We start from the raw sequence: 17,546 nt of genomic DNA, 5'->3' as shown, positions 1-17,546 counted from the left end.
TGCTGTCTCTAGCATTTAAGGGCACTTACCAAGTATAACATTAATGATTTTCTTTTCTCATCTGTTAGGCAAGGGATTTAAATTAATATAACCTCTAGTTTTAAAATTCCTCTGAAAACAAGTTTATATTTTAAAAAGGGGGAAATGCAACAGCTAGAAAACAATGTTTTTTCTTCTTTAATATGAAAATGTCGCCATTTTTATTTTAAGAGATGTACTTGGAATATGGCTGAATCTATGTCAGATGTTGAGAAGTGAACAAGAAAATAATATATATTTATTTAATTTAACATGTTAACCAAATTCATGCACCCAAATTTGCATTCTCTTTAAAGAAACCATATTCGGAAGTATGTACTTAATCCATGAGGTCGAAAAAGAGTCAGACATGACTTAGCGACTAAATAACAACTACAACATCTTAATCCAGTGACCCTGTAAAAGTGCAAAATAATTTTGAGATCCCTTAAGAAACTAACACTACAGTGGATACTTAAATAGCACCTACTATGTACCAGGCACTATTGTAAATGTTTTACTTGTATTATCACAAATCTATGAATACAGTACTATTTTCCTCATTATGTTGCACTGAAGCACAGAAAGGATAACTTGCCCAAAGTTATATAACCAGTAAGTGAAACATAATTCAAACCGAGACATCCAGCTCCAGAGTTCTTGCTTTTAGTGAAAGTGAAGTGAAAGTCAGTCAGTTTTGTCCGACTCTTTGTGACCCTATGAACTATACAGTTCATGGAATTCTCTAGGCCAGAATACTGGAGTGGGTAGCCTTTCCCTTCTCCAGGGGATCTTCCCAACCTAGGGATCGAACCCAGGTCTCCTGCATTGCAGGTGGATTCTTTACCAACTGAACCACAGTGAAGCCCAAGAATACTGGAGTAGGTAGCCTATCCCTTCTCCAGGGGATCTTCCAGACCCAGGAATCAAACCAGCGTCTTCTGCATTGCAGGCGGATTCTTTACCAACTGAGCTATTAGGGACGCCCTTTAGTACTGCTCTGTTAAAAATCATCTTGAGGAAAATTAGATGAATCATCAAGTTGGGGAACAGTATGTTTTCTTGTAAAAAAAAGAATGATTATAGAGTAATGAGAGTTATTTTTTCCTGAGATTTATAAACTGATTCTGAAGACATGATTCTCAACTAATGCTTCTGAAATAACTTTTTTTTTTCCAGTCCTTTTTGAGAAATATTTATTTATTTTGGCCTCACTGGGTGCTAGTTGTAGCATCTTTTTCTTGGTTGTTGTTGTTTGGCTCAGGCTGTGTTGTCCCACAATGTGGGGAATTCCAGTTCTTAACCAGGGATTGAACCCATATACTCTGCATTGGAAGTGGACCCCCAACCACTGGACTACCAGGGAGGTCCCTGATGTATGTTTAAAGTCATCAGAACTAATTTGTTTAAACTGTATTTTTTTATGCATGTTTTAAGAATTAGCCTTGTTTTATCGCTATACCTTATAAGGTACTGTGTGCAAACATGATAGTTGTTATGGATATTAAAAACCTATAATCAACCTGAAACTAACAAAACATTGTAAATCAACTCTACTCCAATAAAAATTTTTAAATGAAAAATAAAACTATAATCATTTCTGTCAAAACCTCAGATATGCAGATGACACCACCCTTATGGCAGAAAGTGAAGAGGAACTAAAAAGCCTCTTGATGAAAGTGAAAGAGGAGAGTGAAAATGTTGGCTTAAAGTTCAACATTCAGAAAACGAAGATCATGGCATCTGGTTCCATCACTTCATGGGAAATAGATGGGGAAACAGTGGAAACAGTGTCAGACTTTATTTTTCTGGGCTCCAAAATCACTGCAGATGGTGATTGCAGCCATGAAATTAAAAAACGCTTACTCCTTGGAAGGAAAGTTATGACCAACCTAGATAGCATATTCAAAAGCAGAGACATTACTTTGCCAACAAAGGTCCGTCTAGTCAAGGCTATGGGTTTTCCTTTGGTCATGTATGGATGTGAGAGTTGGACTGTGAAGAAAGCTGAGCACCGAAGAATTGATGCCTTTGAACTGTGGTGTTGGAGAATACTCTTGAGAGTCCCTTGGAGTGCAAGGAGATCCAACCAGTACATCCTAAAGGAGATCAGTCCTGGGTGTTCATTGGAAGGACTGAGCTGAAGCTGAAACTCCAATACTTTGGCCACTTCATGGGAAGAGTTGACTCATTGGAAAAGACTCTGATGCTGGGAGGGATTGGGGGCAGGAGGAGAAGGGGACGACAGAGGATGAGATGGCTGGAGGCATCGCCGACTCGATGGACATGAGTTTGGGTAAACTCCGGGAGTTGGTGATGGACAGGGAGGCCTGGCATGCTGCAGTCCATGGGGTCGCAAAGAGTCGGACATGACTGAGCAACTGAACTGGACTGAAATAACACATTACTTAAATTATGTGTATTATTTTGAATAAAATAAAATACTTTTAGTGTGGATTTATCTTTATGAAACTATATTAGGGAACATGTTGTAGATAAGTGAAATTTAATAAATCAATAATAACTGGGTAATAAAGACAGATGAATCATTTTAAGAAACTGAATATACTCTCAGCTAAAAATTAATATATTGCTATTTAGAATAAAGTTAATTTTGAATGAAGCTAAAAATATAACAGATGGCATCCATCATATTTATTCATTAATTCTGTAAATATTTGTTGAGTATTAACTCTGTGCAGAAAATCTGTTAATGCACTAGAGATACAGTAGTAATTTAGTCACATGTAGGCCCTGGCCATACACTAGTTTCCTATGTGCTTTAATAAGGAAAAATAATACCATGGGAACACATAAGAGAGAGTTGTGAATGCTTCTTAGAGGAATTGACGTCTATGCTGAGTCTAAAAGAGATAAATAAGAGTTTGTCAATGTCAAGGGTAGTGATGAAGAATATTTTAAGACAGAGAGAACTGTGGCGACATGATGTTGCTTGGGAGGTAGGATGGTGGGAGGACTATCTTTGTATTCTTTCTGATTACAAAGAAAAGTCTGGGTTTGTTTGATAATTAAACTTTTGTGCGTATGTACTTATACAGTTGACCTTGAACAAAAGGGGGTTTGGGGTGCCAACCTTTTATGCAGTTAAAAATCTAAGTGTAACTTTTGACTACCCCAAAACTTAACTACTAATAGCCTACTGTTGACTGAAAGTATTACCAAATATAAACGGTCAGTGAACACATGTTATATGTGTTATATGTATTATAAACTGCAATCTTACAATAACGCAAGCTAGGGGAAAGAGAATATTATTATGAAAAATAATAAAGAGAAAATACATTTATAGTCAGTTCAGTCACTCAGTCGTGTGTGACTCTTTGCAACACCATGGACTGCAGCACGCCAGGCCTCCCTGTCCATCACCAACTCCTGGAGCTTGCTCAAACTCATGTCCATCGAGTCAGTGATGCCATCCAACCATCTCATCCTCTGTCATCCCCTTCTCCTCCTGCCTTCAATCTTTCTCAGCATCAGGGTCTTTTCCAATGAGCCAGTACTTCACATCAGGTGGCCAAAGTATTGGAGCTTCAGCTTCAGCATCAGGCCTTCCAATGAATATTCAGGACTGATTTCCTTTAGGACTGACTGATTGGATCTCCTTGTAATCCAAGAGACTCTCAAGAGTCTTCTCCAACACCAAAGTTCAAAAAGATCAGAAGATCAATTCTTCAGCACTCAGCTTTCTTTATAGTCCAACTCTCATATAGTCATGTATAGTCATGCATACATGATTACTGGAAAAAACCATAGCTTTGGCTAGACTGACTTTTGTCAGCAAAGTAATGTCTCTGCTTTTTAATATGCTGTCTAGGTTGGTCATAGCTTTTCTTCCAGGGAGCAAGTGTCCTTTAATTTCATGGCTGCAGTCACCATTTGCAGTGAGTTTGGAGCCCAAGAAAACAAAGTCTGTCACTGTTTCCATTGTTTCCCTATCTGTTTGCCATGAAGTGATAGGACTGGATGCTATGACCTTAGTTTTCTGAATGTTGAGTTTTAAGCCAACTTTTTACTCTCCTCTTTCACTTTCATCAAGAGGCTCTTTAGTTCTTCAATTTCTGCCATAAGAGTGGTGTCATCTGTGTATCTGAATTTATTGATATTTCTCCCAGCAGTGTTGGTTGCAGCTTGTGCTTCACCCAGCCAAGCATTTTGCATGATGTACTCCAAATATAAGTTAAATAAGCAGGGTGACAATATAATCCTTTCCCAATTTGAAACCAGTCCGTTGTTCCATGTCCAGTTCTAACTGTTGCTTCTTGACCTACATACAGATTTCTCAGGAGGCAGATGAGGTGGTCTGGTATTCCCATCTATTTAAGAATTTTCCACAGTTTGTTGTGATCCACACAGACAGAAGCTTTGGCATAGTCCATAAAGCAGAAGTAGATGTTTTTCTGGGAACTCTCTTGCTTTTTCTATGATCAACAGATCAAAGGATCAACATTTATAGTACTGTACTCTATTTAGCAACACTGTTAAGTGTATGTCATCCATTTAACAGATGAATTGTTAGTGCCTACATCAGTATTGTCTTCAGTTCAGTCGCTCAGTCGTGTACGACTCTTTGCAACCCCATGAATCGCAGCACGCCAGGCCTCCCTGTCCATCATCAACTCCCGGAATTCACTCAGACTCACGTCCATCGAGTCAGTGATGCCATCCAGCCATCTCATCCTCTGTCGTCCCCTTCTCCTCCTGCCCCCAATCCCTCCCAGCATCAGAGTCTTTCCCAATGAGTCAACTCTTCGCATGAGGTGGCCAAAGTACTGGAGTTTCAGCTTTAGCATCATCCCTTCCAAAGAAATCCCAGGGCTGATCTTCAGAATGGACTGGTTGGATCTCCTTGCAGTCCAAGGGACTCTCAAGAGTCTTCTCCAACACCACAGTTCAAAAGCATCAATTCTTCAGTGCTCAGCCTTCTTCACAGTCCAACTCTCACATCCATACATGACGAAAGGAAAACCCATAGCCTTGACTAGAGGGACCTTTGTTGGCAAAGTAATGTCTCTGCTTTTGAATATGCTATCTAGGTTGGTCATAACTTTCCTTCCAAGGAGTAAGTGTCTTTTAATTTCATGGCTGCAGTCACCATCTGCAGTGATTTTGGAGCCCCCAAAAATAAAGTCTGACACTGTTTCCACTGTTTCTCCATCTATTTCCCATGAAGTGATGGGACCGGATGCCATGATATTTGTTTTCTGAATGTTGAGCTTTAAGCCAACTTTTTCACTCTCCACTTTCACACTCATCAAGAGGCTTTTTAGTTCCTCTTCACTTTCTGCCATAAGGGTGGTGTCATCTGCATATCTGAGGTTATTGATATTTCTCCTGGCAATCTTGATTCCAGCTTATGTTTCTTCCAGTCCAGCATTTCTCATGATGTACTCTGCATATAAGTTAAATAAGCAGGGTGACAATATACAGCCTTGACATACTCCTTTTCCTATTTGGAACCAGTCTGTTGTTCCATGTCCAGTTCTAACTGTTGCTTCCTGACCTGCATACAGATTTCTCAAGAGGCAGGTCAGGTGGTCTGGTATTCCCATCTCTTTCAGAATTTCCCACAGTTTATTGTGATCCACACAGTCAAAGGCTTTGGCATAGTCAATAAAGCAGAAAGAGATGTTTTTCTGGAAATCTCTTGCTTTTTTGATGATCCAGCGGATGTTGGCAATTTGATCTCTGGTTCCTCTGCCTTTTCTAAAACCAGCTTGAACATCAGGAAGTTCACGGTTCACATATTGCTGAAGCCTGGCTTGGAGAATTTTGAGCATTACTTTACTAGCATGTGAGATGAGTGCGGTAGTTTGAGCATTCTTTGGCATTGCCTTTCTTTGGGATTGGAATGAAAACTGACCTTTTCCAGTCCTGTGGCCACTGCTGAGTTTTCCAAATTTGCTGGCATATTGAGTGCAGCACTTTCACAGCATCATCTTTCAGGGTTTGAAATAGCTCAACTGGAATTCCATCACCTCCACTAGCTTTGTTCGTAGTGATGCTTTCTAAGGCCCACTTGACTTCACATTCCAGGATGTCTGGCTCTAGGTCAGTGATCATATCATCGTGATTATCTGGGTCATGAAGATCTTTTTTGTACAGTTCTTCTGTGTATTCGTGCCACCTCTTCTTAATATCTTCTGCTTCTGTTAGGTCTATACCATTTCCTTTATCGAGCCCATCTTTGCATGAAATGTTCCCTTGGTATCTCTAATTTTCTTGAAGAGATCTCTGGTCTTTCCCATTCTGTTGTTTTCCTCTATTTCTTTGCATTGATCACTGAGGAAGGCTTTCTTATCTCTTGCTATTCTTTGGAACTCTGCATTCAGATGCTTATATCTTTCCTTTTCTCCTTTGCTTTTCGCTTCTCTTCTTTTCACAGCTATTTTCAAATATAATCACATATTATTAGGAGTTAGGACTTCCACAAATGACTTTTAGGAGAGGAGACACAATTCAGTCCATAGCACCTCACTTTAAATTTAAATGTCTTCTATTTTACATTTGAAAAAATTAGATCATCCTTAAAAAACCCATGTTGCTGCCACTGCTAAGTCGATTCAGTCATGTCCGACCCTGTGTGACCCCATAGATGGCAGCCCACCAGGCTCCCTCGTCCCTGGGATTCTCCAGGCAAGAACACTGGAGTGGGTTGCCATTTCCTTCTCAATGCATGAAAGTAAAAAGTGAAAGTGAAGTCGCTCAGTTGTGTCCAACTCTTAGCAACCCATGGACTGCAGCCTATCAGGCTCCTCCGTCCATGGTATTCTCCAGGCAAGAGTACTGGAGTGGGGTGCCATTGCCTTCATAGGAGATTATAATGTAATAATACAATTTTTGAAGATTATCTCAATATGCAAAAGAGCTTGTTAGCAATTGGTTCTTTTTGAGTACTTATTTTTTAGTCTGAAAATGTGATTATTTTTGTGATTTTGCTTAGGACGATAGAAATGTAGAGTGAAAAAATGGCATATGGTGTTTTTTTAACCTTAATTAAAATATCATCACTCTTCTTAACACAGTTCATTAATATACATCTTTATACATTTGCCAGTATTTTTATGCTATCCTCTCTTAGTTTGAATTTTTCTGGTTTTCAGGATCTTTTGGCTGTTGGCTATGGACACTTTGGATTTAAGGAGCAAAAAAGAGGATTGGCCTGCTGTTGGTCAATAAAGAACCCCATGGTAACTCGAGCAGGAATAAGATCTATTTTTATTTAATTAAATGTTGACATAATTCTTGAAAAGTAGTAGATAGTTGTATTTGATAATTAAGCAAAGTCAAGGAAGTTTTATCATGTAAGACTGTATTATCTTTGGTTTAAATCTGTAACAATTAAATAATTAAAACTTATTCTGATACTTTATAGGATACAGTAAATTCACTACTATGTGCTGTTAGATCTGATGATCCAGGGCTGAACCATTATTGTATATCACTGCCCGTTATAAAGAAAAATATTTGCAAATGCAAATTTTAAAAATTGTTTCATTTACTATTGGATTGTTTTTCAGTATATGAATAACTCATCACTTTATAAGATAGATTTCTGTTATCCTCAATAGATGTAAAATAGATTCATATAATATCTTACTGTTATGAATTTTTAAAGAAAATGAACAAGAATCAGTTATTTTTTTTGCTAAATAGCTCTAGTCAATCTGTCACTTACAGGTTTACCTTTAGGGTTTTTTTTGTGTTTTTTTTTCATCGCACCATGCGGGATCTTAAGTACCCTGACCAGAGATCAAACCTGCACCCCTTGCAGTGGAAGCAGAGAGTGTTAACCACTGGACTCCCAGGGAGGTCCCTTTACCCTTAGTTTTTACTTTACAACAGAAATGTAAAGTGGACTACTTTAAAAAGATCAGAAAGGCATACAAAAATAATTGGAGTTCTTATAAATAACCCTCGTCTGTTAGGAAGTTGGGTTTATATAGCCTAAAAGAAAGGAAGAAGCAATTCTAAACATGTGGAAGGATTGACAGGATTCATCAACAGCAAGTTGTCTTCTTTTCCACGTAGGTTGTTAGAAACAAGAAAGGATTTGAATTGGACATTCAAACAAAACAACAAAACTCTAGTCAGAGATGTAGAAAAGAGTAACTTAGAAAGTTTTAGAGCCTCTTCTATCCTTATTTAGAAATGATTAGATAATACAAGCATTAGAAACAGATACTGGGAGATAGGAATATATGCAGGATAATTTATTTGGTGGCTATTATTTGTATTTTTAAGAATGTAGACCTGTGATGGAAAATCCTGTTGGAAGATTACCCAAAATGATAATTACTGTAGAGCTACATGCTGTATTTTGCAAAATTACTGAGCTCTGAGGATTCATCAAAATAAAGGAAATGAACCGACTGAGGTTTTGTTCTCATGTATATAGGAAGTTAGGAGTAACTGAATGTAGGTTAACTCTCCTCACATCCCCACCGCCATCAGCCTAATCTTTAGTCACTGTCACACCCTCCTGTACTGTGGTCTATAAAACCAAGTTTAAATTGTAATATAATATATATTTTTTATTCAGTGGCCAGAGCGTACTTATCAGAGTCCATATGGAGTTACTGCTGTGGATTTTTCAATCGGCTCACCTAACCTTTTAGCAGTTGGCTATCACAATGGCACTATCGCCATTTATAATGTACAGAACAACAGTAACCTTCCAGTTCTGGATAGTAGGTGAGAAAATCCAAGAATTAGATAAATATATAACATGTACTTTTTTGGGGAGAAGAAAAAAATTAATGTTATTTAGTTTTGAGTGAATGTTTATACTGTTATTGAGAGTGATACCATTATCTTTCAAACATTTGATAATCCCTCATAACGTCTCTCCAACTGGAATGCTCAGCTTTAACATCTCTTTATCCTCTTTTCTGCCTGCTTACCAACAAACTTCTTTTGGTGTATGCTGCTGCTTTTTAAAAAGCTAAAATTTTTTCCAGCTTTATTGAGGTATAACTGACAAATAAAAATTGAGTTTATTTAGGTTGTACAACATGATTAAGTGTACAGTGTGATGATTTAATATACGTATCATTGTGAAATGATTAATGCAATCAAATTAATTAATGCATCCATAATCTCACATACCTGGAGAAGGAAATGGCCATCCACTCCATTATTCTTGCCTGGAAAATCCCAGGGACAGAGGAGCTGGTGGGCCACAGTCTATTTCATCACAAAGTGTCAGGCATGACTTAGTGACTAAGCAACAACAACAACCTCACATAGTTACCATTTTTTTTGGGTGTGGTAAGAACACTTAAGATCTACTCTTTTTGCAAATTTCATGTATGCAACATAGTATTATTAACTATAATCACCATGATGTGCATTAGATTTCAAGAACTTTCATTTTATAAATGAAAGAAATAATTAATGCGACATATTGAGAAAATAAAAAAAGTTTAAAGTGAAAGAGATCTAAAGATACCTCAAGTTTTTATAATAAACCTGATATTAGTGGAGCAAAAATGAGGTCATATATTCATATTAGTGTTTGAATAAACTTCAGAAGAACTGGAAATAGCCTTTAAAGCAGGTGTTTTTTAGCTTAATTTTGAAATTATTTGCATAGTTTTGTAAGTGTGAGCCTTGTGTTTATTTCCAGGCAGAAGATTCATAACTTTTACCAAATAATCAAATATATCTAGATTTAAAAGTATTCAGCCCTATTGCTTTGGAGGATTCACATAAAAAATCAAGAGAGTCAGTACTAGGAACAAAGCAACCCGTTAATCAGTCAGGAAAGTAGTAATCTGAGAAGTGATTTTAATTTTTCAGAAAAATTTTAAATCTCAGCCTTAGAGAGAATCAAGCCAGTGGACGGTGCTGAAATATAAGAAGAAGGGTGAAGTAACTATTTACTCGAATAGGACTGAAATGACTTACTTATTTAAACTATGAGAAATATCCTTATAAATATGGAGATACTTATATTCAGTGTATCTAAATAAACTAAATTTACACAACTAGGAAAAAGTAAGTGAGTAGAGTAAAAGGAGTAGATTCTTAAAGAAATATTTGCTTTTATAGTCCTATTATGATAGCAATAAAATTTTCTTTTTTGTAAGAAATGAGAAAAACATCAGTGAATATTAGAAAAGTGGTTTTTTTCCCCCTGATTTTAAAAATATTTAAAGTTGAAGTCCAGTTGAGAACAATAAAAGCATCATTCTGTAAGTAAGTCATGATGCTTTAGGGAGTTGTCCTTATCACTTAGTATTGCAAGTCTTTTTAAAAATTATGATTTTCTACTTAGTGATTTTCCTTGTTTTAGTGAATCACCTCAAAAACACTTGGGACCTGTATGGCAACTGCAGTGGATAGAACAAGACCGAGGGACAACAGGTGATGACAAAAGAGAAATACTAGTTTCTATATCAGCGGATGGAAGGATCTCTAAATGGGTTATACGGAAAGGACTGGACTGTCATGGTAAAATCAATAAATACGCTCACACTCTTTCTTTCTCTCTCACACACACACCCCCCCACACACAAATTATCTTTCTCTTGTTATGTGCTGAATTAAAAATTCCTAGTGAACAATGTATAAAAGGTGATAAATTTAGGTTTGACTAAATAAGAGAAAAACTGGGCTTGATCATTTTGCTAAGCATCTAACTCTGGTATTTGCTTATTTTAACCTAATGACATGCACAGAATGGCAGAACTCATATTGTTTGCAAGAAGGGACATATTATATCTACAATATTTTTTCACGTGGTAGATAAGCTATCTATTTTTTCTTTAAAGATTTGATGCGCTTGAGGCGAACGACTGCTAGCACCAGCAAAAAAGGAGGGGAAAAGGAAAAGAAAGGTGAGGCTTTGATATCTCGACAGGCTCCTGGAATGTGTTTTGCTTTTCATCCCAAGGTAAATTATTTCAATACAACTAATAATCATTGAAGTGTATTAAGATATAAGGCTGGGATTTCCCTGGCAGTCCAGTGTTTGAGATTTCACTGTCCAAGGCAGGAGGTGCAGATTCGGTCCCTGATCAGGGAGCTAAGATCACATATGTCTCGTGGCCAAAAACAAAGATGAAAGGTTAGCATGTTAGTAAATATTGTGCCTTGTAAGCAGAAAACTAACAAACATAGGTATTAGCCTAGGGTGAAATGGCACTTTCCAGTTGGCTGTCCTTCATCTGCATTTTAGAAGAAAGGCCTGTTTTTTCTGAGCAACAATAGAAGGATTATCTACTCAATTGCTCATTTTAACTTGAATGCCCAACCTTGCCCCTCTTGGGTACTCTCCTGCTCTGTCATAGTGACAGAAACCAAATCCACTATATAGTCTTCCATATCTCACTGTGAGTGGTGACTCTCATGATTCTGGGGATTGGGAAGACCACTTCAGATTATGCCTATCAAGACCAAAATGAAATCAGAGCACTGTTAGTAAAGTTCTGCTTCTCTAATTCTTTTTACCTAGAGGCTCTTTGGAATCAGAAAATTCAACCACTGTGACTCTTAGAAGAAAACATTTCCTATATATTTTCTATTATATGTAATATGATCATCTCTTTAATGACACCATTATTCACCTACTTATGCAAACCAAAACTTGAGTTCTTACTCTATTCTACTCTATCACCCAAATGATATTTAGGTTTTATCATCCTACTTCTTTTAGTCCAAGCCTACTATTCATATAGTTCAGGCTTTTACTATTTTTCACTTTTATCACTGTGTATGTGGTCAGTCAGTTGTGTCTAACTCTTTGTGACCCCATGGACTGTAGCCCGCCAGGCTCCTCTGTCCCTGGGACTGTCCAAGCAAGAACACTGGGGTGGGTAGCCAATCCCTTCTCCAGAGGATCTCTCCTGACCCAGGGATGAAACCCTGGTCTCCTGTATTGCAAGCAGATTCTTTACCTCTGAGTCACCAGGGAAGCCCTTTTGTCACTGCAGTCATATTCTCACTGCATTCATTCTCAAATTCCTATAATCTGCTTGTCACCTTGACTCTAGCAGAGTGGTTCTCAATGTGGGCAGGGAGGGGAGTACTTTCCATCAGGGACATCTCACAATGTCTTCTTCAGATATTTTTGGTTGTTGCAGCTGTGGGAGGTGGGATGTAGGGAGGAGAGTTTTCTCTCTCGAGCAGAGTCCAGGGGTGCTGCTAAACACTCTACATTGCGCAAGACAACCACTATCCTCTCCCCACCCAAACAAAGAATCAGCTGGCTCAAAACATCAATATTGCCCCTTTGATTTCTTCTTTGATAAAGCACGTTATTTAGTTTCCAAATATTCACGTTTTTTCTAAGCATCTTTCTGTTGGTTTCTAATTCAATTCCATCATGATCAGAGAGCAAACTTTTTGTAAACTGAATCCTTTTGAATTTATTGAGATTTGTTTTAGAGCCTAGAATGTGATGTTTACTTGTAAATATTCCCTGTGCATTTGAGAAAAGTGTATATTCTGCTACTGTTGGGTGAAATGTTCTGTGAATATCAATCAGGTTATGTTGGTTGATGATATTGTTCAAGTTCACTATATCCTTCCTGATTTTCTGCCTGTTTCTTCCGTGATTTATTGACAGAAAGGTATTGAAGTGTCTGACCATGATTGTGAATTTGTCTTTTCTTCCTTTGAAATTCTATCAATTTTTTCTTTATGTATCTTTAAGTACACAAGTGTTTAGAATTGTCATGTTCTATTGATTAATCGATTCCCTTATTATACAATGACCTTATTTATAGCTGGTAACATTCTTTACTCTGAAATCTACTTAGTCTGACATTAATGTAGCCACTGCACCTTTCTTTTAACTAATATTAGCACAGTTTATCATTTTACATTCTTTTACATTTAACCTATTTGTGTCTTTATAGTTAAAGTATGTTTCTTATATGGAGCATATTGTTGAATTTTGCTTTTTTATCCAGTCCTAGAATCTCTGACTTTTGTGATATTTACACAGTTTACCTTTAGTTTGATTGTTGATTTAGTTTGGTTTGAGTCTATCATCATTTCTGACTAATTTATGTTTGGGAAGAGATGCGAAACATATTTCACCCCTTTTTCTGGAGGTAGGACTCTGAAGGGCTATCCCAGCTCCAAAGCTTGTTATAGGTTGGACTGAGCACTCTGTTGCAGCTACATCATAGTTTAACTTAAATATCTCTGCCTGTTCCTAGTTCCCTCAAAGAGGTTGATTCTGAGAGAACTTCCCAATAAACCTCTTGCATGGAAATCTCAATCTCAGGTTTATATACTGAGGAACCCAGCTTTACAGCAACCTTGAGGAGCTCTAGAGAAAGACGTTTATTTGTGTGCTAAGTTGTTTCAGTCACGTCCAACTCTTTGTGACGTTATGGACTGTAGCCCACCAAGCTCCTCCATCCATGGGATTTTCCAGGCAAGAATACTGGAGTGGGTTGCCATACCATCCTCCAGGGGATTATCCCAACCCAGGGATTGAACCCACATCTCTGTGTCTCCTGCATTGGCAGGCAGGTTCTTTACCATTGAGCCACCAGGGAAGCCCAGAGAAAGATGACCTACTTATAAATACTACTGAGATAATCATTGTTTGTATATAAAAAAGGAATTAGATCCCTACCCATTTATAGGCAAAAACTTTTAGAAGAAAATATGGGAGAATATCTCTATGACTTCAAAGTAGGAACAGTTTCTTAAAACACAAAATCCTAATTATGTAAAATATATAATACCAGCTACATTAAAATGAGAACTTTTATTTACTAAATGACACTAAGAGTTTGTAAAAAAAAAAAATAAGCTGTATGCTGGGAGAAGATTTTTGCAACCTAATAATAGACAAAGCATATGTAATAGAATATATTAGGAACTTATTCAAATGAATATGAAAAAGAAAGATTATTAGTAAAATGGTCAAGAAATATGAACAGAAGAGGAGATTCAATTGGCCAATAAACATAAAAATGTGCTCAACTTTGTTAATATCCACATAAATGAAACTTAAAACCATTCAGTGTAAGTTAATACCTAATAGGATGGCAAAATCTAAGATTTCTGATGTAACCAAACTGTTGAAGAGAATGTGTGTCAAAAGGAACTTCTATATACTGCTGAATGTAAATTGGTAATACTACTTTGGGAGAAAAATGGACTTTATTTTGTAATTTAAACTACATAGACCCCCATGATCTAGTAACTGCATTCTTAAGTACTGATACATGCTAGAGCAATGTGTCTCAGATTTCAGGGTTCTTATAACTTACCTGGGAATCTTGTTAAAATGATTCTGATTCAGCAGGTCTGGGGCAGGGCCTGACATTCTGCAGTTCTAGAAACTCCAGTACTTTGGCCACCTCATACGAAGAGTTGACTCATTGGAAAAGACTCTGATGCTGGGAGGTATTAGGGGCAGGAGGAGAAGGGGACGACAGAGGATGAGATGGCTGGATGGCATCACTGACTCCATGGACGTGAGTCTGAGTGAACTCCAGGAGTTGGTGATGGACAGGGAGGCCTGGCGTGCTGCGATTCATGGGGTCGCAAAGAGTCGGACATGACTAAGGACTGAACTGAACTGAACTAATAATACTACCAGGTGATGCTGACTTGACATAGCTCCACATAGAGCCCTGACTTTCAGACTTTCTGACTATAACTTCAGTATAGAAAACACATTTTAAATCCCTATTTGGTACATACATCTGAGATGTCTGAGACTCCGTCTAGTTTAATCTCTCATTCTCAGCAAAAATCATGTTCTTGTTAAGTCATCTGTCTTCTCTTTGACTAATTCTAGTGAAATAATTGGAGAAGGCAATGGCACTCCACTCCAGTACTCTTGCCTGGAAAATCCCATGGATGGAGGAGCCTAGTAGGCTGCAGTCCATGGGGTCGCTAAGAGTCAGACACGACTGAGCGACTTCACTTTCGCTTTTCACTTTCATGCACTGAAGAAGGAAATGGCAACCCACTCCAGTGTTCTTGCCTGGAGAATCCCAGGGACGGGGGAGCCTGGTGGGCTGCCGTCGCTGGGGTCACACAGAGTTGGACATGACTGAAGTGACTTAGCAGCAGTGAAATAATACTGTTTCCCTGGACTGTTAGCTCTCTCTTGAAATGTTAGAAAGTTTCTTCTTCATTTTAAGTGAATGTTTGTCCATATAATTTCTAGATAGGTACTAAGTTCTACACTCTATTTTAGCAAAGAAAAGAATCTGTATTTTCTTTGCACAGCCATCCTTCAGGGAGTTTAATTATTATAAAATCATGATCTAAAGAAAAAGACAACAGTCAGTTGTCTACAAGGTAGTATTTCTAGTTTTGGTTCTTGAACATATTTTAAGAAATTTTGAATTCTGTCTTCTGTTTAGCACATTTACTAATACATCACAAGTTAATGCATTCTGATTTTTGGTGTTTAGGACACAAATATCTATTTGGCTGGTACTGAAGAAGGTCATATTCACAAGTGTTCCTGTTCATATAATGAACAATATCTAGATACCTACAGAGGACATAAGGTTAGTTTTAATTACAGTAGGTATGGAAAATTTTATCTTGTTATATTTCTGAAAAAACAGTATCATTAGACACAGTGTTTTTATGCAATAATTTATAACATCAGATTTAAAAATACAAGCTTGAATTTGTATATAAAACACCCATAGTATGCAGGGCTTTTAATTTGGCTTCTAGATATCCTTGATTTCTTTTCATAAGTTATTAGGACACAATATTTGCTTCTGAAAGACTGCTGATTTAACATGCTGATCTCAAAGTAAAACTGACTCTGGCATATTTGCATTCCCTACATTTTAAAATGCTAGTTCCTACCATGTTTTCTTCATTTTCTCCTTTATTTTTGTTTATTTTTCTTAATATTCCTAAATATTTTTAAATACTATAGTATATATTAATATTTAGTAAGTACTGTAGCAACTATATTTGTATGCTTCTGTATGCCATAATTTAGGGAAGAGATTCAACTTTGACCTAGTATTCTTAGCTAAGATAATACTTACACATTAATGCATGGTGTATAAAGCTTTTAGAAATCTGAGCATTTTAAGTTTGTTGGTCAAATTTAAAGTATAAGACGTTAGATACTACTTACTATATATTTTATTTTTCTAATCCTAGGGACCAGTGTATAAAATAGCATGGAACCCATTTTGCCATGATGTTTTCTTAAGCTGTTCTGCTGATTGGGGTGTTATTATATGGCAACATGAGAATCTCAAACCATTTTTGAGTTTTTATCCAACTACTTATGTTGTTTATGATATTGCCTGGTCTCCAAAATCATCCTACATATTTGCAGCTGCAAATGAGAGCAGAGTGGAGATTTGGGACCTTCACATCAGCACGTAAATATTAACATTTTTCTTGAAGATAATTGTAGATAATAAAAGTAGAAGATAATTGCAGTTCCATCTAAATGATGCTTGATGGTTTTGACATTGGTTAGAGAAAACTGTAGTTACTTTAAAACAAGTAATAGTTCATACTGTGAGAGTCCTTTATGAATAAAGTGATGTGCCAGGATAATATATTAATTACCTACATCATATGTATTAATAGTTTAAAAATATTTGAATGAAAATGGGTTACTCTATCTCCTCAATTAAAAAAAAATTTTATTTATTTATTTGGCTGCATCAGATGTTAGTTGTAGCATGTAAGATCTTTTAGTTGTGACATGCAAACTTAGTTGTGATATGTGGGATCTAGTTCCCTGACCAAGGATTGAACCCAGGTCCCCTGCATTGGGAGCATGGAGTCTTAGCCACTGAAACACCACGGTAGTCCCTCATCAAATTTTTATAGACTGATATAGGATATCATAACTACCTTGAATTCTTTGTCATTGTCTGGTTTATGGAAGAATGCAGAGAGGCACTTTTCTAATTGTTCTTAACTGAAGACCTTTTATTAGTAAGATAAAGGGAGCAAAATAAGTGTTTTTTATGATATTTACTTATTCTCTTACCTCATTTTTAAAACATATTTGAAGAAACATGCAGTTTAATTAAAATTTTTTTCTTTAAGTGTTACATCAAAGTTATTAGAGGGCCATAGACCGTCCTTTTTAATATGAAAGTTTATAAAGTGCTGGAATTGTGTTTAATGATTCTACTTCTTCAATCATTATTTCAATATTAGAAAATATTGTGACCTTTAGGCAAGTTATTAAGGAAGAGAAGCATGGAAATACATTCTTGTTTGAAATAAATGATATAAAATTCAATGGGTTTATTAATAATTGCAAATTTTTTCCTAGAGATTAATAGTTTAGTAACTTTAAAATTTTTTCACGACTCATTCTATAAAACAATTTGAACCAAAAACTCAAGGAGTACAACACAAAGCAATATATTTTTGTCTATGAGATGACTAACATAGAAAGTGGTCACTTAAAGGAGTGTCATCTCTTATTTTTTTTTTTCCTAGTAAAATTGTAGTTCCCAGGCAAAATTTCTTCAGAAGAAGTATGCAAGTTACTGCTTCTTTTATAAGAATGCCAATGGATTGCTTTG

At 36.6% G+C, this 17,546-nt stretch overlaps 1 protein-coding gene across 10 annotated transcripts in view; it reads left to right on the top strand.

The window, feature by feature from the left end:
• DNAI4 (dynein axonemal intermediate chain 4) overlaps nucleotides 1-17,546 on the top strand; it is a 98,529-nt gene that overhangs the window by 68,800 nt on the left and 12,183 nt on the right. For 6 of the 10 annotated variants that reach the window (XM_086390429.1, XM_086390431.1, XM_086390433.1 and 3 more), the window contains 6 exons: nucleotides 7,140-7,226; nucleotides 8,579-8,730; nucleotides 10,334-10,491; nucleotides 10,812-10,933; nucleotides 15,432-15,530; nucleotides 16,150-16,376. In XM_086390429.1, the coding sequence (XP_086246555.1) occupies nucleotides 7,140-7,226; nucleotides 8,579-8,730; nucleotides 10,334-10,491; nucleotides 10,812-10,933; nucleotides 15,432-15,530; nucleotides 16,150-16,376 (845 nt within the window). The remainder of the gene's footprint in view (nucleotides 1-7,139; nucleotides 7,227-8,578; nucleotides 8,731-10,333; nucleotides 10,492-10,811; nucleotides 10,934-15,431; nucleotides 15,531-16,149; nucleotides 16,377-17,546) is intronic. The other 4 variants (XM_086390434.1, XM_086390430.1, XM_086390435.1 and 1 more) reach the window with 1 other exon arrangement.

Source organism: Bos grunniens, chromosome 3 (genome assembly GCF_055505025.1).
Source record: "Bos grunniens cultivar Pamir isolate PY7600 chromosome 3, Bosgru_T2T1.0, whole genome shotgun sequence".
NCBI lineage: Eukaryota > Metazoa > Chordata > Mammalia > Artiodactyla > Bovidae > Bos > Bos grunniens.
Note: the sequence above shows the minus strand (reverse complement) of the source record. Positions and strands in the feature narration are given on the sequence as shown.